At 39.1% G+C, this 27,697-nt stretch overlaps 1 protein-coding gene across 8 annotated transcripts in view; it reads right to left on the reverse strand.

Moving 5' to 3' along the window:
* SH3KBP1 (SH3 domain containing kinase binding protein 1) overlaps window positions 1-27,697 on the reverse strand; it is a 229,201-nt gene that overhangs the window by 170,197 nt on the left and 31,307 nt on the right. Inside the window, exon 1 of one of the 8 annotated variants that reach the window (XM_054063905.1) lies at window positions 26,771-26,918. The exons of 6 other annotated variants lie outside the window; for them this stretch is intronic. In XM_054063905.1, the coding sequence (XP_053919880.1) occupies window positions 26,771-26,791 (21 nt within the window). In that variant the 5' untranslated portion in view covers window positions 26,792-26,918. Of the gene's footprint in view, window positions 1-24,267; window positions 24,394-26,770; window positions 26,919-27,697 lie in introns of those variants that run through there. One more of the 8 variants, XM_054063916.1, reaches the window with a different exon arrangement.

Consider the following 27,697-nt stretch of genomic DNA (forward strand, 5'->3'; position numbering starts at 1 on the left):
TGAAACAGTGAATCCCTACCTTAGGCTCCATGCTGATGAGAAAAAAAAGTTGGATTCACAATACTGCCAAAAGTGGAAAAAAAGATTTAATCTTTGCAAGCAAGTATGTTTACTCTTTTTTGTTTGTTTATATTTAACATTAACACATTTATTTATTTGAAATTAAAAAGATTTCATCCCTTTTTATGTTGTTCATAACATCTTTAAACTGTTTATGCCAAGCAGTAAATTGAAGCAGGATATCTGTAATGCAATTACTTCCCTCATAATAGTTATGTGCTTCTATATCTATTTAGTGGGCTCCGGAACAGTACAGATTTTGTAACAGTGGCTCAGTACTATCTCTGCCTAGAAGGAGCACACATTAGATATTTCAGTCTATACTGTATCTATTTGTTGCCTCAGGAGATATTCCTTTTTTTGTGGCATATAAGAAAATAGATTTTGCTGTTTCATTATTCTTTTTCCTTCCAGAAGAAAAAGTATATACAGCAGTAACATCACTTGTATTTCAAGCCAGACCTCTAGTACTGAAGAGTGAATTGTTTAACACACGCATGCTGCTGCACAAACTGGGAAAAACCTACATCACAAGCAGGACAAGCAGTACAATATTTTTAGGAAGTATGATTTTGCTCCATTCACAGCATCCAATAAAATAAATATAAGACAAAAAAAACCCCCAAATGTTATTAATCAAATACATGGTACTCTTTGGCATGTGGACACAGACCATACCCAGATGTAATTGTGCCCATCACTAGTTATGAGCTCTACACCAGGTAAATAAAATCTACAACTAAAAATCCAATTTACCTTTCCTTGTTTGTTTGCATTTTATATTTGGAACTTATCCTTTTTTTTTACTATTCCATTTCATGCATCATGGATTAAAACAAAACTATAGTTTGGCTGATGTAGCAGTGAAAATTTTATGTTTTTTTAAAAGCTTGCTAGAACTAAAAATAGAGAAACATTCATTCTGTACAAATACTTATTTTCTTTGGTTCTTATTTGTCTAAAGACATGTCTCAAGTTAAAAGACAAGACCAACAACAAAACTGACCTGCTTTTGTCCCTTTGAAAAAGTAATTTATCCTTGTACAAACTGCACAGGGTCCCAGTAGTACTCTCGATTATTGTAAATTACTTCCTACTGTAAAAACTGTATTTATCTAGTTATTATCTTGAAGTTTCTTAAAAAACTATATAACAAAACATTTGAGATTTAAAAAGAGAAATATCAAAATCTTCCTCTTTTTATTTCTAACAAGAATGTATTTCTAGAAAACAAGCTTAGAACAAAGTAGTTTTAACTACCCTAAAACCCTAAAACTTTGAAAAACACACACTTGCAGACATGTTTTAATATACTGTGCCTTTAAATAGTATCATGGGCAATATTTATTGAAGGAATATGCTTTTTGGTATCCACACAGCAATCTGACAAATATGGGAAAAAATAGTAATTTGAAAATTTCAACTTCACAGCTGACGGATTTAGGAATAGTTGCAAAGATCTCCACAGATTTCATCCTCACTGACCTGCATCCAAATGGGACCTTCATCCAATCCTAAAGCAAATCATGCCACATACGCTGGGATGCTCAAGCGCATTTACAGCTCAGAAACTCACACCAAGGGTAAACCTTGTGCTTCCAGTGGCCCCACGCTAGTACCCCAGAAGAAGGAAATCATGAAAGATCCATTTGGAGGAACTAAGGGAGGAAAAGCATACACATTGAATTAAGGGTCTTGTTCAAAAACTTGTTGAGGAAGGAAATGAGGGGGCAGAGTGGTGGGGGAAGCACAGCAAACCCAGGGTGATGACCTGGGATGCGAGGAGTGGGAGAGAGGAAGGAAACAGAGTCAGGGGAAAAAGGAGGAGGCCTGGCCTAGCTGAAAAAAACACGACAAGCTTAGGAAGCCCTAGAGACAGGAGCAGGGAAGGGCAGTCAGACATGACAAGGAAGGGAACATCAGGAATGGGACTAAGCTTGCTTGTAGAAAGAGCCAGGAGGAAGCGAAAGAAAGCAACTGAAACAAGATAAGGAGCTTTAATAAAAAAAGAAAAGGCTGGAGTAAGGCAGAAGCCTTGTAGAAAACAGTCTGTTACTGTGTTATCAAAGGCTCAAGAAATATTAGGCGCCAGGTAAGCTGGCCTTCCCCTGAGGTGTTGCATACAATTCTCCAGTGAACAAAGGACTAATCATATTTACTGACGTAAAACAACGGGCTGAGAGAATCGGTAGAGAGGACACTTGAAAGGGGAAATCAAAGGAGCTTGGCCTGTTTGCTAAGTTGAAAATATATATGATTACTCTCTAAAAATACATCAGAGGGGAAGGAATAGTAAAATAACAGGAAGGGAACTATTTAATCAGAAATATAAATCACGAGAATAAATGAGCCAAGATCCGCCAGGAATAATTTTATGCTAAACAAGGTAGGAAGTTTTTTTGGTGGTGTTTTTTTTTCTTTGTTTTGGTGTGCGTTGGATTTTTTTTCTTATTTAAATCATAAGAGCAATATCTTGAATAGCATCTGAGAAGGTGCAAAGAGAACATTGTTTTTTAAATGCACTGAAAAAACAAAGCCCTATTAAGCTCATAAGCCAAACCCTGTCCTCTAAAAAAACCATCCCTGAACCATTACCATTAAATCTTCTAGAGCAGAGCTTGCTGAGCTGGTAAGAAGGGCTCTCAGAGGTGTGCAGGAGCAGCAGGCTTGTCCACCAGGGCCGCCTTTCTTCTCCCCTTCCTGACAGGACAGCAGCACAGCCAGTTACATGCCTCAGGCAAAAACTACACATGGTTCTTCTCTCTGCTGGCTTTGCTTTTAGCCTCTTTACTTCCAACGGCTACAGCCAAAAGCAGGGAGCCAGAAAACCACGGTTTAACTATGAGACCAGCATACAAAGACAGTGTTTTGTTGGGTTGGGTGGTTTTAAGTTCTCTGTTCTGTCTGACTTTGAAATATCTGCAACGCTTTTCTGACATCTCTGTGTACAACTCTGTGCTCGAAGGAAAGCAGCATTAGCTGAATGGTTTTTGTAACATAGATATATATTTTATTGAAAAACCTGTGAACTGAAATAAAAAGAGTTCTGGATCTATTCCGGGACCCAGTGTAAATCAAAAATAACACACATGCACATTATTGACTTTGACAAGTAGCTTTTTTCTGGTTTTAACTGTTGTTTAATCACTGTCCTACTCACACTTAGAGTAAATGTACTCATATTTAAGGGGGAAGTCCTGTTCCCATTGAATTAAATGGGAATTATAGTATTATTTTGAGTGGAGAACAGGATTTTACTCCAGACAAAAGATTTACCTTGGAAGTACAGAATGCATTAGTTAAAACTGGTTAATCTTTCCATTCAGGAGGAAAGCTGGTCCAATATACCACAACTGAAAACATTTCATCTATATTTAATCAAAGTGGTTCCAAAACAACCAGGTTTCCTTTTAACCAATATTATCTAGAAATTAACCACAAGTAACTTATCATTTGTTTGCTACGACGAAAATGACACACTAGCCCCCACAACAGAGAACTCCCCAAAACAACTGCTTAATTGTATGTTCCATTCAGCGGTTCTGGGCATATTTCTGGTGAAAAAGGCACAAAGCCATTCCACTGCTAAGTGAGCATGTCATTTTGTGGGTAGTATTGTAATGAATACTTTTAGTTTGAATAATTATTCTCAAAAGGTCATCTTTAAAGGACCTCTAATAAATATTTAAACAGGACTAAAAACTCCAGCTAATCCACCTCCCAACAAAGGCAGACTCCAGCCCACCCACATACCTATCACCCTTTTCACCCTAACTCTCAATTCCCAGACAGCCAGGTTATTTTTGGTTATTTATGTGTAAAGTAAAAATACTTTCAGTTAAAGTCACGTTGTTTACAGATGTCCTACAACTCCAAACAACAGGTTTCAGCTCTGATCACATCCGCATCTCATGGTTTGTTCAAAATTGATCACTCCTTTCTTTCTGCTGCAAAGAGAATTTTTGAAGGCATAATCCCCATCTTAACCAGTTGTTTTGCCCAGCTGTGTATACAGACACACCGACAAAGGCGGCTCCAAACTCATGCATCTTTGCCATAGGTTAATATTGCACTGATCTCAAAGCTTTTCCAATACATCATTTCCACAAAGGCTGAGAGTGGAAGTAGAATACACAAGACCAGCTGCACCCAGAAAGATACCTTCCTTCACAGGGCAGCTTCCACCTCTTGCGTGAGCACACTGAAACCAGATCAGCACTGTAAGAATAGAAGTGAATAAATAACGATAGCCAGTAAGAATAGTGCAAGGATTGCTTAAATTGAGTCCTCCATACAGTCAAAATGACATTAAATCCTTTAAAATGCACCATAAGATCCTACGCTCTAGCAAGAAGGCTTTAGCATCTACGGTCTATCTCTCTGTCTTCATTTTTTTTAAATTTTTTAATTTTTTCTTTTAATTAATACCTCTTGTGTGCCTCAGTGATCACTGACCAGGTTTTAGCGTAGCTTTGTTTCTTAAAAAAAAAAAAAAGGGAAAAAAGAAAGAAAAAAACATTTTTGGAGTTCAGACGTTCAGATGATCTAATGGTCCCTTTTTCCCTGGTAAATTACGAGAAAAACATGCATGCAAACTTATTAGCAAAATGTACTTCCCAACACCAATGAAATTACTTTGAATTGTCTATGACCAAAAAAAAGTAAAATAGCCTTTTCTAAAAAGCACAATTCAATTTAAAACAGAGCTGAAAACTCCAAATCTTAATTGTAGATTTATCCCCGTCTGCATCACCATTACCTCTTAACTGCTGCACTGCTTTTTAATAAAAATATGAAAATGTGTAGCAAGTAGGTAAATTAATAATACAAAAGCTTTAAAAATACAGTAGATTACATTCCCTTTCTGTGGAAAGCAGAGTATTCTCTTGTTTAGAGATATTTGATAACACAAAGCAGCATTTGAACATTCTGGCTCTTCTGTAATAAACATAAGGCTGTATTTTTGTTTTGTCACTATGAGTTTGACTCAAACTGCTCTGCATTTATAGCTGACTGACAGTCCACGCTGAGCACCCGCTAGCTGGAGGCAACCACGCTGAGTGGGTTTCAAACAGTTGCCCAATGGAGTGGTTTCTCTAGAGCAGAAGAGGAGGAGGAAGTGAGAAGGGGAAGAAGCCAAGACAAGGAACTCTTAGCGGTCACAAACGTAGAGATAAAGTTCTCAGGGAGTTTCAAACTTCCAAACCGACCTTTAGAAACTTTGGCATCCAAAAGTATTGTGATGAAAGGTCAAGTAAACACAGCAGTCGCTGCTCACAACCACCCCACAATAGTCACCATAAAGCAGACCCCATGAGCCATCAGGCCTAGGTCACAACTCCAAGTACGGCAACAGAAGGATGAGAGGGCTCCAGGCACACCTATTCTCTGCTTACGACCACAGCTGCAGCACTGTCTCCTCAGGAACACTGCCTTAGACACACAGATGTAGCATCTAAGGATGGCATGATCCAAGTTGTATGCATTTAAATATTGAAGTCCAAGTTAGATTTCCTGTTGCTATTCCCAGACATGCTGTCTGGGCTTCCTGGCACCCCTCAGATGCTCAAATCAGCCTACAGCAACTAGATCTCTACCCTATCAATCTAAAATGTGCATTGTTTCCTTAAAAGCAAGGGAGAAAAGGCATTCCTCTTGCAGGAATTGTATTCATTAGCTGTAAATTACAGTGGTTACAAAAGGCTAGACAAGGTGAGCTATTCATGCCAACCATACATGACACATGACCATCTTACAAAGATGCTTGTACAGCTTAAATTGTTATGTTTACTTTTAGTATGTGAAGTGGTTAGTCTACAGCAGTAACAAAACCAGGCAAAGGCATTTCTTACAGTAAATTCTACCTCAAAAACCAGCTGTCACATGTATGGTTGTATAACACTTATACCTGTCAGATTCTTTGAGGACTTCTTGACACATCTACAGATCACCTTTCTCTTCCCTCTTCTCTGTTTTTTCTACCACGACAGACATTAGACAGAACTGGCATTCAAAGACTGCCAACAGGCAAGACAATGTTTATTTCTATTTCTATCTTCCATGTGTTCTTGATTTACCTGAATCTTTAGCATATCTCTATTCACTTGCACGTTGAAATACTTGTAATTTGTTTGATTTGCATTTACAGAAAAAGAGTGAATAATAAAAAAAGTCTCTTGGCTTCTTCACACAAAAGGATGAGATCACAGGGCTGTTGACAATTATTTTATAACAATCAACCTTTCATTGAGTGACGTGATTGTGCACATTTGCACAGCTTGATGAAATCCAGGCTTTCTCCTATCTAGAGCCTCAGAATTGCAGCCATGATATCAAATAGTGGTTTTCCAGGTCTGGAAACACTTTTCTATCAATTTCACAGACTGAAGAGAGATCCTGTCTTCCTTAATACTTAATCCCCAAACTCGAGTCATTATTTCCTAGCCCTTCACTGCTCTAAAAATGTGGCTTTTAACAGCAGATGTACAAAAAAATGTATTTTTTCCTAAGTAATTTTCATTTAAGGTAAACTTAAATACTCCATTCAGTTCTAAAGGACTCTAAAGAGTGGCAGATGAACAAACAACTGTCTGAGCTCCTTGAACACAGATTAAAGCAGCCAGACTAGGGGAGAAATTGTGCTAAAATAGTTTAAGGCATCCAAGACAAAGGGCTGCGTCTACCTAAGTGCAGTTAATAACACACTTTACACCTAGATTTTGCCACAGTCTTTGGCAAAGCCTGTGAAAGGAAGATTTATGAATAGCTGAGGAGTCACAGATGTTTGCCACTGCTGTGCCATCCAAACAGTTCAAAACAAGGAAGAGGCAATCAGGTGTTTTCCAGGATTCATGATGTCAATGGCAAATTCACAACCCCTGAAAGTAACACAAAGCCTTTAAAACCATGTATTTCAAGATGTTTTCTTTGCAGCTGGCTTTAAGGATTCGCAAAAGAAGGAAAAATAAATCTACACCATGGCACACTATTAGTAGCTTTCCATGCTCTATGAAATCAGAAGGGAAAGGATATGTTGCTTCATTGACCCTTTAATCAGTGCAATAAGATCCACAAGCTTCTCTGAGATCTCAGGGATAGGAAACTTTATACCTGGTTTCTCATTGTTCTAGTTTGCATCACAAGCACGACCAGAAATTACTGTGTCTAGTTTTAGGACCATAACACTGTGAATAAGCACACAAAATTTCCTTTATAATTAAGTTTGAAGTTTTGGGCTGGAAAGGTAATCTTTTGGGAAGACTTAATGACAGCAACTGTTTCCTTGTCCTCATGAGGTGGTATCCATTATAGAAGCTATTCACCCAGTCTCACTAGCCATTGTTGTCTTCAGGGTGCAGATGCAGAACGTGAACAGCGGCTTCGCACAAGAAGGAGCCTTGTGAAGGGCTTAGACAGGCTCCAGGCAGCCAGACAGACTCCCTGTGGCCTGCACCTACCATGGTGCTCAGGAACCAGACTCTGAGCAAGGTCACTACACTTGCTTTTGGAGCAAATTCCCTGTCATCCTCTGAAGACTAAAGCATCCAAGAAATTGGATGGGCAACTGCACTTTTAGATGCCAGAAAGTGCAAGGGTAACTGCTACTATTCCACAATGGGGGCAAATTTAATCAAAACTAACATTTTTCAGAGTAATTTAAAAACTTGGATTCACTGCATTAAAAGCAACACAAAATGAGATTCCTGCTTTGTACCCATGCTATGTTCCTGTTAATACAGACACTGATGCTTCCTAAGCAAACAAGTTCTTTAGTACCTGGGAAGGATTTTAAGAATCACAATACATGCCTATTGTCTCTACAAATATTCAAAAACCCTTTCTAAAAAGTGCAAAAGAAAAAAAAAATCACAAAGATGATAAGCCATAATTATACTTAAAAATATTTAACATAATTTTAGGAATTAATGAAAGAAGCTTCCCTAACACTTCTTCCTCTCATTTCTTAGCATTGGTAAGCCCATGAAGCACAAAACATTACAAATCCATTGAGACAAACATTCCCTTAGGTATGTACTGCATAATAGCTGTAGTGGAAGCTATGCCAGTAACTAATTAAACGTATGCCTCGGGCTTTAGTGATGTCAATTCATCTATTCCAGATTTATTCTGTGTTCAAAAAGCAAGTAGACCATTTTCTTCATAAGCTCTAAATTAAACAAAACCAAACAAAAAATATTTCCTAACTAAAGATCTTTTAAAGTAGAAACATACTGTATGTTTATATTTGTAAATACACATTGTAAATGTATTTGATATGACAGGCTATCGTATTTGAATAAACATGGTGAAGTGCCTTCTCTTGTGAGTCAACTGGTCATCCTATCTGAGTATGCAATAACTTCTTTTTTCCTTACAAGAAATTAAGAAGTACAGAAAAGAGCTTTGCTCTTAACAAAAGATGCCTTCTAAGAATTCCTACAGAAAATAAGATGCTCATCCAAGATTATCATTGTTGCATCGTACGATGAATTTTAGCAGCTCAAGAGTTACCAGCTTCCATTGCACTATGCGGCACTCTTGGAGCTGCGGAAGTCCTCTAGTTTAGGTTATTTGTGGCAGTAAACTACAGCAAATAGTTCTTCTTCCCATTTCAGCAGAATGGCTATAAAACCGATGTAGAAATAGGTTCTGCAAGAAACTGCTGCAGCCATTACCTCACCCCTGTTGCTTTTGTCAGCACCTTCTCAAGAAAAGGCAGCAGTCACATTTCCTTCCACAGCTCTTGTTATGAGGTTCACAAGAAGGCAGCAAAATGATGGCAGTACCTCTTCTTTTTAATTGCAGCAGAATTCACCAGGACAGTCTCTTCCTAGCTGTTGGACTTTCCAATTGTTGCAATTCCACTTTAAAGGGGCAAATAAATTCCAAATTAAGTAGCATTTTCTTCTTTACCAAAATCTCTAGCTTATCTGCAAGCTTATCGTCCTTGTTTTACCAAAAAGAAAAAAAAAAAAAGTCTGAAACTCAAATCAGAAACATATTGTCACTGACTGGCTTTGCTTTTGGCATGCTACTCTGAAAACAGACAACTAGATGTTATTTCTCCGTGCATCAGATCGTGGTTGATTTTATGCAAACACTGTGCAAGTGGTCCAAATTCACAAAGAATGAAACTGCTGTTTGCCATCTGCGCTTGTAGTGTTGTACTGCAAAACATTAAGCTTTATTTAACATCTTTCCTGCTCGAAGTGTCACCAAACAGTATGAACTGGACTGGTTAAATAGGATGTCAGAGAAGCCACTCCAGCAGCCACTAAACAGCTAGCAAAAGCTCAAAGTGAAAGTCCTTGAATATTCAGGTTTATTTTACTGTAAACAAATATTAGAGATATCATTGACCGTTTTAGAGGCAAATTAACATAAATGCATGGACAATTTTAAATAATACCGTAGTTTATTAGATATTAACCAGGTATTCAGGGAAAAAAGGTTTCATTAATGCAAGTGATCAGTTCTTAAGATGCACAGCACTTGCAGCCCTAAGGCCTGAAGTAATTCTAATTAGCTGTGGAACAAAGGCATGCCGTGTTGCCCTAGCACAGAGATTCATCAGCTTGAAGAAGAAATTATTCCAGCAGGTTCCAAGGGGAGGTATAGGGTATGCCTATACAAAACAGTAGTCATAACTAGCTCTGATTTTCAGGAGTGACAAAGGAAGATAATATAAATACCACTGTTGCCACAGAAAGAGAATTCACAATGACACTCGGTCTCTGCAAAGGTGATAGATTCAAGTGCTGCCTTCTGCCACCCCACCTTAATACAACAGAACAGATTTTATTGATTCAACTTCAGAAGTTTTATCCATAAACCAAGAGGATTTATTCTTACTGATATCATTTAGAAGAGAGAAATTTCAAGAAGGAAAAAGGCAATAAACAAACCCCATAGATAAGTCACTTTAAGTCACAACATTGATCATGGAGTTTTCAGTGCTTTCTGCCCCTTCTCAGAGACTGCAAGAAAATTCAGAGTATAGTCTGGAGAGAAGATGAGACACACACATGTACAAAGACATACATTAGGATTTTAAAGCAAAAGCATAACATGAAGAAAATGTATCTTACTATTGGCAATAGGCAGTGCAATCCAACGGGAGCCATATAACAGACTATGGGCTTTGGATCAAATCCAGGAAGCTAATAATACCACAAACCATTAATACTAAAACATTGTATAAAACAAAGCTATGTAAACAACTGTTGTGAGAAGTCATGAGTATCTGTCAAAAGTGAAACCTCAAAAACCAAAAGAAAATCAGAGGAACTGATTTTGATTACACCATTGATCTCAGTTTTAAAGGAGACTAATTGAGGGAAATCAATATAAAGTCACTATGGCACAGTGAAAGACACTACAGGACAAAAACCTTACAAACATGGCCATCTGCCTTTGCCAGCAGACATTGTCACAGAATATAATTTTTTAATCCAAGATCTCTTCACTGCTCGTATGAAACATTGATATCCTTTGTACAAATAGATGAGGGCCCTACTGGGTGGCTCCTAAGAGCCCTTCTGCTTAGTCTCAGTGCTCCAGTTCTTAACTTCCTATGTAGCCCCTCAATTCCCATTTGCCTTGCCACTCTGCCATACTACTGTGCCTCTGTGAAACAGGTGGAGTACAGATGGTGTACAGACACTGTTTATGGCCAGCAGAGAAAGCCACAACGGCATGCTTATTAGCAAGGGTGATAATTGAGGAAGAAGATGCAAGAAAAAACACCCCCAAAAAACCCAGAAGAAAACAAGAGGAAGCACAGCAGAGGTTATGTTGGGTTTGAACATTACTCTGCATTTCCTCCAGTCCACCTTCATCTTGCTGTTGTTTTTTTTATGATACGTACATTTTTCAGCATAGGGCCATGGACTCCTATCCAAGCCTTTCAACCACAGCCCATAGCTTCATTCCCTTTCAATCACCCTTCTCAAATTCAGCCCATTTTTGTAATTCAACAGACATCTTAACAGTGCATGCAGTTCTTTCTCATCCTTTTATTTTTTTTATTTCCACCTATTTTAACAGTGGTCATGTGTTTTAACTCTTCAGAACAGCAAGTATACCCCAGTCATTACAATGACTGGGTGTCATTACAATTACAACTCAACTTCTCTACCACAATTTCACTGCTCCTCTATTTTCCTGACTTAAATCTAATACCAACCTAATGCCAGTTTCTCACATATTTGTCCTGGGTTTACAAATCTGAGAGGCGCATATTCCATTTCCAAACACAGTCTAGACAATTTTTTCTCTTGGCCTGGCTTCTTTCAAGTGTCATTGAACTCAAGGACAAAATTCTACTACAAGTTTTTTTGCTTTCTGTGCTTCCCTCACATAGGTACAACACATTTAGAATACGGCTGTTGAAAATAAATTTTACTTCAAGACAGAACAGACTGCTCAAAATGCTCTAATCTGAAAAGATCTTGTTCCTACAAAAGCTCTACCTTAGCAGAGTCCTCCATGAATGACAAAAGAGGAGGGTGATTCATTTGGCAGCCAAATTATTCTAATCATTCCACAGGCATATAAAGCCACACACACATCACAACTTTTGTCTTTATAATTATTTTTCTCTTCCTTTCACTCCATCATTTTTCTCTAAATGATTAAATCTTTCTTTCCTCTTGTTGTGGTTTGGGAATTCTCTGCCTGTAAGAACTCATAAGAGAAGGTTATAATTAGCAGTAAAAGAAGAAGGGTTATACAGAAAAGATGGCTCTGTGGGAAATGTGAAACAGAGGCTATTTCAGATAGTGAAAAAACCCAGTGCTCACTTCAGCATATGACTTCTTCGATAAAACTCATTCCAGCCTGCATCCTGCTTACCACACTGCATGCAGGTGGTTTACTGTGTAACATCCACAAATTAACACATACAGGCACGCCATCAAGTCAGTAAAAAGCAATTTTGGAGAAAAGACCAAATTATACGTCTAATAGCTAATGAGACAAGAGCAATTGTGATGGCACGAAAAAATTCAAAATAACAATTCATGTCAGGCTTTAAAAAAACCCAAGGTTATAATGAGTCGAGTTTCAAAGAGTTGCATCACTTCAGACTAGCTAGAAAAAAGATATTAAAAATCACTAGGCTTTTCAAAACAACATGCAGATTTTGCTTCTCAGACAGTTTTGAGTCCATGAACTGATTTATAGGTTACTGAAAATGAGAGGAAATTATTAAATAGGTAACAGATGAGTCAATGTTAATATACAACGCAACACTGAGTCTTAATCTGGAATACTAGGTATCATTCGTTATTGTGTTGCATCTGTCCAGCATGTGGGCATGTACTGTAAATAAAAAAAGAGAAGTACAGCTAGTATTCTCAAGAGAATGACAGCCTACTTTACATCAGCATCCCAAGCCAAGAGAAGGCCCTCAACGGCTGTGTAAGAACAAAGAGCAACTGGGATTGATGAAACACCATGGGGCAAAACCAAAAAGCCATCTCAACTCACAGGACAGTGCTTGTACAATAGCAAGTGATAAAACTGTCCATTAAGAAATTTCAGATAAAACGTAAAGGAATGTTTCTAATCATGAGAACAAAGACATTTTCAAGAGGCATTCACTAGGCACAGCAACAACACAACAAAGCTTCATACATGGGAAGCACGGGCCCTGCAAGGGTAAGGGGCCTGGAACTATGAATGTTTTCCAAACTCATCTCATGCTCTTGCTCTCTCATTCATAAGTAAATCCACACATATGAACACACACACACCCATGTTAGGCAGACATCTTTTTCCCCTAAGTAATTTGAAACTACTCCAAGTAACATCTCTGTCTCTTGTCGTTGACTAATATTCTGATATTTGTACACAAGTTTTTCCAGCAGTTCCCTTCAAGCACTCTCCTTCATTGATTCTTTTACATTAGACAAGCCTTGAATTCATCTTGCTGTCTTTCACAGGATGTGTATACTTTTCTCTATGTAGCTGCCTACTTTAATGAAGGGTTACTCATGACTTGTAATAAGGCACCTCAGCTCTTCACAGTTAAAACTTCACTTCGGAAGCTGTGGGATAAGGGAAGAAAGGAGGAGGGGGGGAAAGGGACAAACATAAAAGCACTGCTTGTAGAAAGCTAGGATTTAAAAATATATATATATATGTATATAAACTAAAGGCATTGGAGTTCATTCAGCCTATACAAATGCTTCAGAAATCACGATTGCATAATGTTGCTAAAACCTCCTTCTTCATTCTTGGCAGAAGTGCATGTGTGTGTAAGCAGTGGGAAAGGAATCGTATTTTTAATTGGAGTGTGAAAAATACTGCTCATTGAAAGAAAAAATATGTAGTTATAATTAGAAGTGGAAACTAAAACCAACACTTCACTTGATTATACAGAAAAGGCATTGCTTGTTCACAAGATAAAGCCTGTAGGTGGGCCTAGAGTCTTATCCTCCACACTTCAGCTAAAACCCCTACGTACTACTCCATAGCTGAGTAATCCCTATAGAGCCAAAGTACTGTCATGAAACTAATTGTTATTACAGACTTGCAGAACGGCAGAGGCAGGAAGACACCTCCAGAGATCACCTAGTCCAGCCACCTGGCTTAGAGCAAGGTCAGTGAGAGCAGGATACTCAAGGCTGTGCCCATTTGGCTTTTAATTACATCCGTGGATGAAAGCTCCACAACATTCCTGGACAAACTGTCCCAGTGTTTGACTCGCCTCACAATAAAACATTTTTTCTTATTCTGAAATAGATCTTCTTGTATTTCAATTCAGGCCTATTGCTTACTATCCTTTTATTCTCCACTGCCAGAGGAGTCTGGCTCCACTTTTTTTACTCCACCACAGCACGCACTCAGACACACCAGTGACATCACCCTGAGCCTTCTCTTCTCCAGGCTAAACAGTCCCATCTCTCTCACTCTCTTCAGATGCTAAATGCTACAATCCCCCAGACATCTCCACAGCCCTTTGCTGGACTCTCCATCTCTCTCTTGTACCGGATAACTCAGAACCGTACACAACAAATCAGATGTGCCTCAACAGAACGGACAAGAGAAGGAGGATCACTTCTCTCCTCCTTCCTCCTGCCAATCTCCTCTGCCTCAGTGCAGCTCAGGAAGCCAGGAGCTGCCTTTGCCACAAACACACATTGTTGCCACATTGTCTACTTCACGTCCATCGTGATTCCCGGAGCCCTTCTCGACAAAGCTGTTTTCTAGCCACTCAGACCCAGCCTGTACTGGAGCCTGGAGTTATTCCTCTCCAGAGGCAGGACCTGGCAATTCCCTTTGTTTATGAGGATCCTGTCAGACCATTTCTCCAGCCTGTTGGGACCTCTCTGAATGGCAGCACAACCCTCTGCTGGGTCAAAACACTCTTCCTAGTTTTGCATCATCTGCAAACTTGTCAAGAGGGCACTCTCTCCTACCATCCAGCTCCTTCCTGAAGATCCTGAGCAGCACTGGCCCCATTATCCACTACCTCAGCACACTGCCAGTGACCTGCCTTCAGCCGAGCCTCAGCCTGCTGATCACAACACTTCCACTCTGGCGCTTCAGTCACTTTTCAGCCCACCTCCCTGTCCATTTACCTAGTCTCCACTTCATCAGTTTGTCAGTGAGGATGATACGGAAGACAGTGCCAAAAGCTTTGCTGAAGTCAGTGATAAAACAAGTCAGTGATGTCACCACAGAAAACTGACTGATTGGTCAGACGTGACTCCACCTTTGTAAATCTATGCTGACTACTCCCAACCAGCTTCTTGTTCTTCATTGGTTTGAAAGTGGCTTCCAGGAGGTATGTGAGCCTTTAGTTTCCCAAATTCTCCTTTTTTTCCTTCCTGAAAATGTTTACAACCTTTGCTTTCTGCTAGTCCTCAGGAGCCTCCCCCAAGGTTCCTTCTGAGAAAATCAATTTTTCTGACAGGAATTAATCTCCCGAATTTTTCTTCTGGGTTAGACATTACAGTAGATCTTTCTATTCTACATTCATGAAGTCGTGAAGTATGAATGAAAATAACACTTGTTTTTTAGATATCAGGCTGGGTTGCAGCAACAATGAAGAGAGTGAGATAACGCTTTCTACCTTTGAAGCTAATATGACCTAGAGTTACTGAAAAACATTTAACAGAAAAATAGAGATCTCTCCAAAACAAAACATTGCATGAAATTCTCTCTTCTTTTTCAATCAATCATAAAACAGACCAAGAATGCACATGAGGGTAAGGAGAAGAAATGAAGCCATGTAAGATAACTATTCAATAAATAAAAATTCCAACATTTATTCTTAGACAGCCATGATTCACCAAGAGCTCACCTTTCAGATTAAAATGTATTCTTTAGAACATATATACATCCTGACAGCTACTATAAAAAATTAACATATATTTTATACATATAAGAGCATCCAGCCTTCCTGTGGGGCACTATGCTATTACAGAGGTTTTGGCAAGAACAATAATCTGTCCACACCGACCTTTAACATAAGGCAGTGTGGCAGAATTCGTACCTGAGAAGTTATCTTTCCTAAACTTAGAATCAGATGTTTGGGTGAACAACTTTTAAGAACAGTTTCCAACAGGTTAAGCTAGAACAGCAAAAGGAAGGAAATGGTACAGGCTGGGTTCAGGATGTGAACAAGGCTGTAGAGAAGATCACATGTAATCTACAACACAGTTGGCAGATATGGCAGCATTGCTTATTCCAACACTTGTGGAGATGTCCGAATTTACATCATCTGTCCTGTGCCCATTTCTGCTACGTCTCTCTGTTTTTTCTGTTTGTTTCCGGATCAGGCTTGTGTTTCTTCAAGCTTTGCTTAGTCACACCATCCTTGCATGAAAGCAATCTAACACAGTACAAGCTGCATAGCTTCTCCCTCTGCACATCAGTGCACCTAGCAGAGAGGAGCCACAAAGCAACACACCACTGAACACAGCTTCAGTTTTGTGCTAGCATAGCTATGGTTTCTGCAGTGCACAGAAATCACAGAATCACAAGGTTGGAAAGGACCCATTGGATCATCGAGTCCAACCATTCCTAACACTCCCTAAACCATGTCCCTAAGCACTTCATCCACCCGTTCCTTAAACACCTCCAGGGAAGGTGACTCGACCACCTCCCTGGGCAGCCTGTTCCAGTACCCAATGACTCTTACTGTGAAGAATTTTTTTCTGATATCCAACCTGAACCTCCCCTGATGGAGCTTCAGGCCATTCCCTCTTGTCCTGTCCCCTGTCACTTGGGAGAAGAGGCCAGCTCCCTCCTCTCCACAACCTCCTTTCAGGTAGTTGTAGAGAGTAATAAGGTCTCCCCTCAGCCTCCTCTTCTCCAGGCTAAACAACCCCAGCTCTCTCAGCCGCTCCTCATAAGACTTATTCTCCAGCCCCCTCACCTGCTTTGTTGCTCTTCTCTGGACACGCTCCAGAGCCTCAACATCCTTCTTGTGGTGAGGGGTCCAGAACTGAACACAGTATTCAAGGTGCGGTCTCACCAGTGCTGAGTACAGAGGGAGAATAACCTCCCTGGACCTGCTGGTGACCCCATTTCTGATACAAGCCAAGATGCCGTTGGCCTTCTTGGCCACCTGGGCACACTGCTGGCTCATGTTCAGTCGGCTGTCAACCAGCACCCCAGGTCCTTCTCTTCTGTGCAGCTCTCCAGCCATTCTTCCCCCAGTCTGTAGCGCTGCATAGGGTTGTTGTGCCCCAAGTGCAGGACCCGGCATTTGGCCTTGTTAAACCTCATCCCATTGGTCTCGGCCCAGCAGTCCAGCCTGTTCAGATCCCTTTGCAGAACCTCCCTACCCTCCAGCAGATCGACACTTCCTCCCAGCTTAGTGTCATCTGCAAACTTGCTGAGGGTGCACTCAATGCCTTCATCCAGGTCATTGATAAGGACATTGAACAGAGCTGGACCCAGTACTGAGCCCTGAGGAACTCCACTTGTGACTGGCCTCCAGCTGGAGTTAACTCCATTGACCACCATGAATGGTCAACATTTCATAATGAAATGTTTCATTAACATTTTAAACAATGTCATTTGAAGCCCTAGCTACATTTCCTGTGACGGCCTGTACAGTGGAGTTAGCTTACTATGGATTCTTCTTAAAGAAGCTTTTCCAGATAGCCTGTAGGTATCCCCTTCACTTAAAAAACACTAAACAAACTGTTCGATCACTCCTTTCTAGTTGTCTCATCCGCTAATTGTTGAACAAAAAAACCAGAGTTAATGCTAGTGTTTTATGACAAGTAGTATTATTTGTATCTTAAATACTGTCTTACTATCTTGCACAACTTACACATCTGCCATTATTCTAGCCCTTTCACTTGAAAATAAAATCTAGATACTAACTACCCTCTGTTTCTTCCACTCACAGAATTCAAACCTGAAATTTTTCTTCTGTTATCCAAGAGTGTAGATAATATATCAGGTTGGGAGGCGAGTTGCTAATAACTATATCCCAGAGCAGCTACATTTAACTAAAGCACAGCTGTAAATTCCTTGGTGAGAAGGTAACACAAAACATACAAAACAGGAAAGGAAAAAAGGAAACAACTACTTTGCAACCATGTACTACGTATGGTAGAAACAGCCAAAGAAAAGATTTCTTAAAGTGTTCCCTAGTTGCAGACTTCTGCTAGCATAAGCATAGCTGGAGCAAGGAGACTTGCAGGTGTGATTTGTAACTGAACCGGCAGAAGCTCCTACCACTGACTTAATTAAACTGGCTAAACTGGCTTAACTGACTGAGCTTTTACTGTTAGCGCCTGTTTGGTTGCTGCACAGCATTTTACTAGATGGCCGTGATGCAAAGCTTCATAGCAGAAGCTCTCTGGCAATGCATTATACTAACACTTATAACCATGAAAGAACAATGGTACAGACAAAGCAAAAGAGATGCGAGCTCCTATCGCGAGTGAAGCTGCTCACCCATAATGTTTACAAAGAACAATTTGGGTTTGTGTTATCTTATGTTATGTATTTCTGCAGCAGATAATATTTACATTATTGTATGTCCTTACTGAAAGGCACACAGATTCAGAGCAAAAGAAAAAAATATTTTAAGTGGCCACTGTTAACATCACAGAAGTAAAGGAGGTCTGTGGTGGCAACAAATGATCTTTACTGGACAATTACTACTACGCTGATGTATGGTTTTGTGCACCTAGAAAAGCACTTGTAATTAATTACTCTGTATTTTCACTGAATCATTATTCACAACACCTTTTCACAAGCCTTGCTTACGTGCATTTCCCTGGGAGTACCAGGAATGCAAAAACCACTTTGAGGAGAAGTTCAATAAACTGATGGTATCAATACAAGGGCAGCGCAGTAATAATAATGCTGTATCAATTTCAGGTCTCCTCCTGCTACTATGTATCACATCCCAATGATGCAAACTTCCCTTTCAAGCAGCGTAACTACCTAATACTAATTACCTAAAAATAACCGCCTGTAGCCAGTATTTATCTTTAATCTTGTTGTTTGTTGCCAGATATGATGAGGGAATACTGAATCTGGGAGCCTAGTCAATTTTTCCAACAAAGCAACCTAGTAAGAGACAGCAATTTAGCCTCTCCCTGTAAACCTTGGTTTTGATTTATGAATGTCTGAAAACATCAGTAGGAAACAAATACAACTATTAGCACTCATTAGTAAATTCTAGTGGTGGTGGTGGTTAACACTCAAATCCCATCTCTCTGCATGTCCCTGCACACACATTCTTCAATGGTAGGAGTTGAATAGCTCATTTTAGCACAGACAGACTCAAAGGCACATCTCAGAAAGCCTCCACTAACATAACCAGTCTTCAAATAAAAACTACTCTTTAATGCAGGTATAATATTTTCTCTCATACTTTCTAGTGATCAGTGTCAGGGAGCTGAAAGCTGACAGAAGGAGGACGTGGCACAGAGACTGGAGAGGCAGGTTACCAACGCATTACAAGTAACTTCAGCATAAGCAAAGAAGCCCGAAAGGAGTTGTTCAACCCTGTAGCTTGTACGCCCAGTTTCAGCTTCATGAGAAAATAAAACCCACACAGAAGCTGCTGGGTGGAGCAGTGGGACGAGAAGGGCAGCTTCTAATGGAAACTCATGAACCTTAAAAAAACCTGCTGGGGAGTAGAGCATACCCGCTTTGAGAGACCAAACAAAAATCACCCTTTTCTAAATACATGAATCCTCACTAAAGAGACAATAAAAAGGTTAAAACTCCAGCACAAAGAAAAAGGGTCAATACGACAAAGTATCAATGCAAGTGTCACCAAGGTTCAGAAGGGGAAGCAACACACATTGTACTTCCTTGTAAAAGCTCTGTTTCAGATATAGAAGATCGGCACTACACAACTGCTTAGTGGCAGCGAAAAAAGGTTGAATTAATGAATAAGACCAGAAAATATATTTACTTTCTTTCTCTCTATTTTGTAGAGAAAAGGTCCTTTAAATATAATTTCTGATACATTAACATGTGTGTTCTGGTTTTAGAGCTAGTGTCTATTCCTGTGTATTACACACGTATGATATGCACATCTGCTACACGCACATACGTGTGTTGTTGAAAACATTTTGGAAGGGATTACACTTTTTAAAAAGAGCTTTTATTTTACAGTTTTATGAGGCATTTCTCTCCCTCCACTTATTCAAAATTTTCCCTGACATTCACGAGACAGTTTGCCTAGACTCTTTAAAAAAAAAAATTCACACTGAGAGGTTGCAGAAGTTCAAATGACCCACTAAAAACATATGGGCTGACAATACAGAAATTGGGAAGTTTCTTACACAGAACCACAGAAACACTAAGGACTACAAAATGCAATGCTCCGTCCTGCAAGAGTAGGTGCATGTAAGCAGTTCTATTCCCCAAGTCATTCCATCAACTTCAGTGAGCTACTTGTACAAGTTCTTTCTGTACAATAGTGTTTAAGGGATCTGCTCTCAGCTGTTCACTTAAGAAGGTTTCAAAGTACAAATAATCCTTCCTTCTGCAGGGAAAAATACTGGCAACACTTTCACAGCAAGCCAACACAAATCCAAACTCTTTCCAGGACTTTAGCTGAGCTTTAGCGTTCTGTATATTTACAAAACACTGGTAGCAAAACAGGTTTCTGTTTTGAATTAACTGTTATTATTTGTGACAATCTGTTCATGAGAACCGATTGACTCAAATTCACTACCATAAGCCTTCAGTTGCTTTCAGTTTGAAAATACAGATCCCACAGAGTCAAATAAAGGCAAGTAGATAAAAGTACACCACAGAGCACTACGAACTGACAGGTCACAAAATTAAGCAGCTCTGTGGAAATAGAGGAAAACAATCAAGGATATGCCCTTTGATATATGTGCAACAGTACATTTCAGACAGTTCCATTTATAAGTACTGTTATCCATGAAAGAAAATATTCAAGTATTTTAGAAGTAAACTCCTCTAAAACAAAAGTGGAGCACTAAAAAAAATTGCTGAAAGCTACATTGAGACATAAATGCAGCTTTTTAGTGAGTGAATTTCAAATTTTTATTTAAGATAGTAAACATCGTAGTTCTGAATAACTGGCATTTTTCCATCTATACTTCTCTGATTCAACCCAGGAAGGAGACTAACTCAGGTCATCTTAGAAAGAGTTTTAAAGGAGGAAGAGTTTACATTTTGTGTTTGTGCTTGGGAGTACGATAAAACTGAGACATAGAACATCAGGGAAAGATAAAGAAAACACTAAGATTTGCATCTTAACCTTCTATCTATAGTTATTGAGCATTCCTTCGGCCAGTGATGCAGCAAGGGCCAATGACAGAGTATGAACCATGTCTCTAAAGTGCCATGGCCACATAACAAATACAACATGACAGCAACACGCAGTAAGATGGGCACTTTACTCACATGTTGATGAGGTCCTGGGGGGAGCATGATAAGGATGCTTGGGGCAAGGGAACAAAACCAAACACTTTAAGCAATCGAAAAGCTGATAAATACAGGTGGCAAAGGGAAATCGGGATGACACAATGCTCTTGGCTCCAAGTAGGAAGTGTATCATTTCCAGCCAAAAAGATAAAAAGGTGTTTCACTTATCAATTAATAAGTAAATACTGGCAGACAAATCTGACTTCCTGAACTCACCTAAGCACATCTGAAAGGGAAACCAATGCTTAGCTAAGCTGGTTATCATGAATCAGACAAAGTAATGGCAATAACTTGTAATCAGAAGTAATCACAAAAGTTATGAAAGAAGTTTCTGGTTTTAGAGACATTTCCTGTTGGAAGGGCTTTAATCAGGGTTTTTGCTAATGCTGTCCTACAGCCTTCATGAAGGTGAACGCAAGTTCTCTGAAAGAACAAGTACTAAACTAATCTTTCAAAAGGTGCAGTGCTTTTCTGAAGCAGCAGATACATAAACTCAACACCTTGCATGGTTTTTAGTGACTTGTGATGGCATTTATTTCTCTCAACATTCCTACTCAAAAAAAACCCAAACCATCAACAAAAGCAGAAGTCATCACCACCTTCTGTAAAGATGACAGGTTTGCCTTGTTCCTTCTCCCTGGGTGGGAGGTACCACTGTTATTTTAAAAACATGTACGCTATACTTGTTTCTCCCCTTCCATCCTTAACCACTTCCCATCACAATCATCCGGACTAAGTAGGAGGAGTCTGAAGTCAGAGTGCATAAATAACTCATCCTATCACATGATGGTAGCTCACTTGCACCTTTGTCTTTTCCAAGGGCAACTGAATGACTACAGTGCCCATATATAACCAGTAATATATTTCATATGGCTGTAACAGAGCCAAAATATGAGGATTGAGACTCCTATTTGTCTCTTTCCAACTTGGAACAGAACAACATGTGCTGATCATAAACCTAAACTCTAATATACTTTGTCACATCATAACTTTACTAACAGCACCAGTGAAATTCTAGTTGAGTAAATAATTAGGTGACAGCAGGAAACGAGGGATCCTTTAAGAACTGTCTCACTATCAGCTTCTCAAATACTTCCCCAAAAGATTCCAGGAGGGAATTGCAGCACTTGAATACAAAGATATCTGATTAGTCAAATACTACTTTTAATAGCAAATAATGCCAATAGCTTGCCATTCAGTTGATATGCACTTCATAAAAACATGAATACTGATATATGAAAGCTGCTAAATGTTCTACATATGATACTTCAGAAAAAAAAACATCTTTGTACGTAGAAGTAAAAACCAAAAACCAACAAAGAAAACCCAAACAAATGAAAAATCAGCACCACTGAACAACCCCTCACATACAGTTATTGTTAATAACTTACAGTGTTTGATCAGGACAAGGATATTCAGAAGTAAACAGTACCATTAAGTCACGACAGCAGCACTTAGAACAGCTAGTCTTACAATCCCCGGTATCTTTCTTTTTTGCACACTCCCCCTTGCTTTCACCTTCATTCTTACTGTTCATACTACTTAACATTTTAAGTAATACAAATGGCAAGATAATCAGTAGACAGGATACATATTGGATTGTTCTAACAGAGTAAATGGAATATTTGTAGGACTAAGCTTGAATGCAAGCACAAACCTTCACCATTACAATAATTAAATGCTGTAGTTACAATCACAGGCATCCAGAATACTGTTTCTCTTATACCTTTTTGTGCAAACAAACATTAAAACCATCAAAAACTGATAAAATCTCCTAAAGTTGAGGGAATCCATCATAGGGCTATTAATAAAATTGTAATTAAATTGCAAGAAAGGTGGAAATACCAACAAGTATTCTCACACTAGCTTCCAACAGCAGCAGGACTGAACTACAATTCAGTTCCTAGAAGCTTGTGTTTTCTGTTACTGAGTTTTAAGAATTCTATTGAGTTTTTGGTCCTGTTGGGAAAAATCAGATATGCAGCTGTACTTTCTGTACATCCAAAACTGTAGAAGTACATTTTGCAAGGCATTTGTATGCAAGCATTGCTAAGCACCTCTACAGACTACCTCCAGAGATGAGTTTCTCACAGCAGCCTGCTCCAACAGTAAAACAATTGCCAGAACTAGTGTAAAATTGAATGAGACCAAAATGCATGGATTACTAACATACCCACCCACACATAAACAAGCCATAGAGAAAATAAAAACATCCGGAGCTTGGGAAGTTGACAGGACAAAAATAATAAAAAAAAAAAGAAAATTACTTCAGGGAAGAAAAAGCATAAGGTCAGGACATCTCTTTGCCTCCCAATGTTTTAAGACTCTGTGGGAGAAATGCCATCAACTATCTAATCCTGCCAAATCTATAAATCCTTATGGAAACACTTTAAGAGACTATTATCAAAACTACATTGTCTTCTCTGTGTAACACAGTTCAAAATAATAATATATAAATAAGTTCTGAAGAAATTGAAGTTGCTTTAAAGAACTATGATACAACATCTTCACAGAAGTTATATCTTTGGACATAGAACTTCTAGATAGCATATTCGGTCCCTGTTTCAGTCTCTGATTAGGTTCTCCTCCCTTCACAGCTTGGAGCCTCAGGAAGGGAAAAAAACTAAGTGTTTAGTTTCTTTTGTAGTGAAATTATATTTTTTTTTAATTTACAATCTAAACAGCATATTTTAAACAGAAACATTCTATTGAGGCTTTCCTAAGAATACAAAAGACAAAAGAGGAAAATGAGGAAATAATTGAGTCTCTTGAGCATATCAATTTATACTACCCACACTGAACTCTCAGTGAAGCAATATTCTGTGAAGAGTATTTCTTTTTATGTGTTTTTAAATATCACCAATTACAATGCCTATTATAAAATGAAAAGCAATACATTTTTTTTTCCACACCCTTACATTTTCACCAGTTCTATCAATATATAATTACAAATAGGCCACTGCCTTTTCAGAAGGTTACTTTTTAGGAATAACTTGTTGCAATATAAAGCTCACTAAAAGCTAATAAAAACCCTAACACTGAAGCTTCACATTCCATGTGTACACTGCACCACTGCCGCAAGCATTTAAATCCCTCTTGCTTTTACATAGTTCATAAAACATTCACATGCTGGTTTCCACAAAACATCCAACAGCTGTCAGCCAGGAACAGCAGTCCTTTTTCCCTCTCTGCTCCACCTACCCCATTCCCCCCAAGCCCAGCGATCTCCTCCTTTAAGCCTGGCATCAAAACATATCCAACAAACTGATCACCACAGCACAGCCAACGCCACACTTGCCCCCATGACAAACATACGGGATCCATTCTGCTGACAGCAATGAGCACGACACCTTTCCTGTTCAGCCACGAATATCTCCAGTTCCCTGCAACAGGGAACGGGAAAGAGCCTCTGTTTCTGCTGCCTGGGAGTCTCACATCACTTCCAGGCCAAACACCCAGTGCAGTTGCCTCACTGAGAGTTCCCCCACCTCTCCTGAAGCCAGACAAACAGGTTGAGGTGTGACAATATTTGTAACCGTACCCTGGGCATACCAGGACAGCTCAGAGTGCTGCTGCCGCACTGAATTTCCTTTGATGAGCAAACACTGCCAAGTCATAGATTATTGAACCTGTACAAGACCGTCTTGTGGGTCTGTGTCTTTGGGAGAGACAGGCTGAGAGAGGGAGAAGGATTTCATTTTATTAGGTTTTCTTTCACCGTTGTAAGAGCAATATCAGCAGCAATAATAATAACACATCGGTGATGCTATGCCTCTCCCTACAAAATCTTCACTGCTGTAGACAAACAAGAGCTCAGAGAGACAACATTTTCAGATGATGGACCTTACCTGACAGTTTCTTGCACCAATTATATTTGCTTGTATTTCACCATGAGGATAGCAACTTTAAGGGTCATACCCAGAACTCATATTAAAAAAACTAGTACTCCTGGCTCTCATGCCTGTTAGACATAACAGTTAGAATGCCACAATCTAAAACATTTCCAAAGGACAAATACCTAAACAGTACTCTACTAAGATTTCCAGAAAAAAAAAAAAAAACCCTACTCAATTGAATCGCAAATTCCTGCCAAGTATGTAAAAAAACACGCGTAATAATTGACTGACCCATACAGCAAGTTATCTTTTCAGGTACAGACAGAAATAACACCGCTTTCCCTAGTCTGCATTGAACCTCATTGCCCCGGCAGATGCCACAACTTTCAGAAACTACTTTGGCAAAGCTGACCCAGATGCCACTTAATTATTAGCATTCAGGGTACTCAGGAAAGCAGTGAAGGCAATACAAACATACAAGCCCTGAAGCAGAAACAGGCATAGCAGTGTTGAAAAGAGCGTTGGCAAAGCAGAAGGGAATGACAAGTGTATGTCAGTTTTCCAACCTGACAGGTACCAAGCAGCTGCCAGGGATGTACGGATGCAGAAAGCACTGCTGGAAGTGAAGAGTTCTAGGACTTGGGTCAAATATTCCCTCCCAGGAGCCAAACTACAGTTGTGAAGGCCCCCCTGTATGCGCACCAGCCCAGTCTTATGATGGGTTTTAGGAAAGTATTACAAGGAATGGATAGGGGGATGTGGGGTACACAGTAAGCAGAAGGGGCTCAGCTTCAATCATGATTCCCTGCAGACTCTGATTTGTTGTGAAGATTAAAACCAAGCAAACAAAACATACAGAAATAAAAATTAACTGACAAGCAACAGAGAAGAATCTTCACTGTGTACAAATGATTCAGCATGAACATCCCTGACACGCTACAACCAATTTGCACTATTTAAAGTTTGTATTCTACTTGTGTAACAAGAAATCCAAGTTGCTGTTCTGACCTGAGGCAGCAATACAGTTACACAAACACCCTGTTCTGTTTCACTAATTCTAAACCCCAAACTATTCACCACAATTTCAAAAACACCTACCACCACATTTTTTGCTAATTTTAAAATAAATCCACCTTCTCAATTCTTCTTTAAAATTCTTAACCTCCTCCTACTGCTTGCCAGCAATACTGGCAGGTCCTCTGGAGTAAAGACAAGCCAGAAAGTTGTCACATGCAGCACTTTCAGTTTACCAGTATAATGCTACCCGATCCCACATAGAATTGTGTTTATAAATTAAACCTGGCAAGTATGGCTCTGCACCACAGTTTCCTGCTTTCTACATCTTCATCCACTATCAGCAAAATCTAACTGTCTCAGATCTTGTCACACTTACAGTTTTACACTGCAGAGCATGGTTAGACAAGGATATTGTTAAAATAAGACCAGAAAAAAAATCAGAAGCATCCTGTCTGTCTCCTAATGGTATTTATAAAAAACTCTAATATGCTACACATTATCCACATGAATTTTATTTTCTGGTAATAAAGTAAAGATTTGAGGTTTCAAATTGAAGTTTTCAAGCTAGAAAGATATTGAAGACCAACTTTATACCACCTATGTAAATGAACTATGCTACAATCACTCCCACTATCTCCTCTGTTTCAATTGTGTAACTCGCCAGTAAAACAGACAACAAAGAACAGTACACAATTCTCCACTCATACTTCTATTTCTCTGCCTGAAAAATCAAAAGAAAACAGAAAAGACGACAACTAGACACGCATTTCATACATTTCTTACAAAAAAAAATCACTATCCATAATAAAAGTAGATATCTACAAAGGCCGAGAGAAGTAAATTAGATCTTAAAGAGACACCAAAGAATCTTCTCACATTTAGACACATTTCTCCCACAAGATCTTCCAAGCAACCATAGTTGTAGACTAATCGGCAGTGAAAATGGAAAGAGAAATTTCAAATACCTTTTCTGTTACACCTTGCATATTGAATTGCAGAGCATAAGAAGAGTATTGATCTCCTGAGTTTTGTGCCTGAATGTACAGAAATATATAAAGATTCAGAGCAGTTGTTTTGCAGATTAAAGAACAGGAAGCACCTCTGATATAACTTCACAGTGAAAGTCCCTTGAAAAAAATAATTGCACATGTACTGCATACATATCATTGCTACCTCCCCTTTCCTCTTTTTTTCTCACATCTGTCTTCAGACAACTCCCTTTCGATGGTCTCCTAATTTGCATTTATTCTGTGAAATTTCAAACCACTCTTGCTACCTGCAACTCCAAACGTCTTTTCAACATCACAACCTAGTACTTCCTTAAAAACATTATATTTTCTTAAGTAACACTTCGTGTTAATGTCATAAGCATTCCAATATATAGCATTTCCCTAGTTTTTCCATTTCTGATTTGCATATCTTTTCTTCTGAACTCTTTCGTTTTCAAACTACACTTCCAGAATTTATGCACACGCTAACCAAGAACACTCAGGCCTCTTTACTGTGTTTATTCAGTGGTTTCAGCTCAGACCAAGCATTCAATTTTTAAAAAACCCAACAGCCTCTTTAGAATGTTGTCACGAATTTATTCAAAAGAAAGTCAAATCACAGGAAGGAAAAGCTATTTTCTATAAATTATACACCCCATTTGAAGGTAGAATGCAAAGTACCTCAAGAATTTCATTAGTGATTTTTACCTCTGAATAACTTTCTCAAGTAACTACTCTTACAACCAGTTCTGATAAGCAATGGGAATCCGGAGTTGCATTCAGCTCGACCACCCATCTGTAGAATCCCTTTTTGCCTGCCTCTCAATTACCTTGCTGACACAACAATAGCAATGGGACATGGATTGATTACTGGTGAGGTCAACTCGGCAAGCACTTGTTAAA

The sequence above is a fragment of the Cuculus canorus genome, chromosome 1, assembly GCF_017976375.1.
Source record: "Cuculus canorus isolate bCucCan1 chromosome 1, bCucCan1.pri, whole genome shotgun sequence".
NCBI classification, from domain to species: domain Eukaryota; kingdom Metazoa; phylum Chordata; class Aves; order Cuculiformes; family Cuculidae; genus Cuculus; species Cuculus canorus.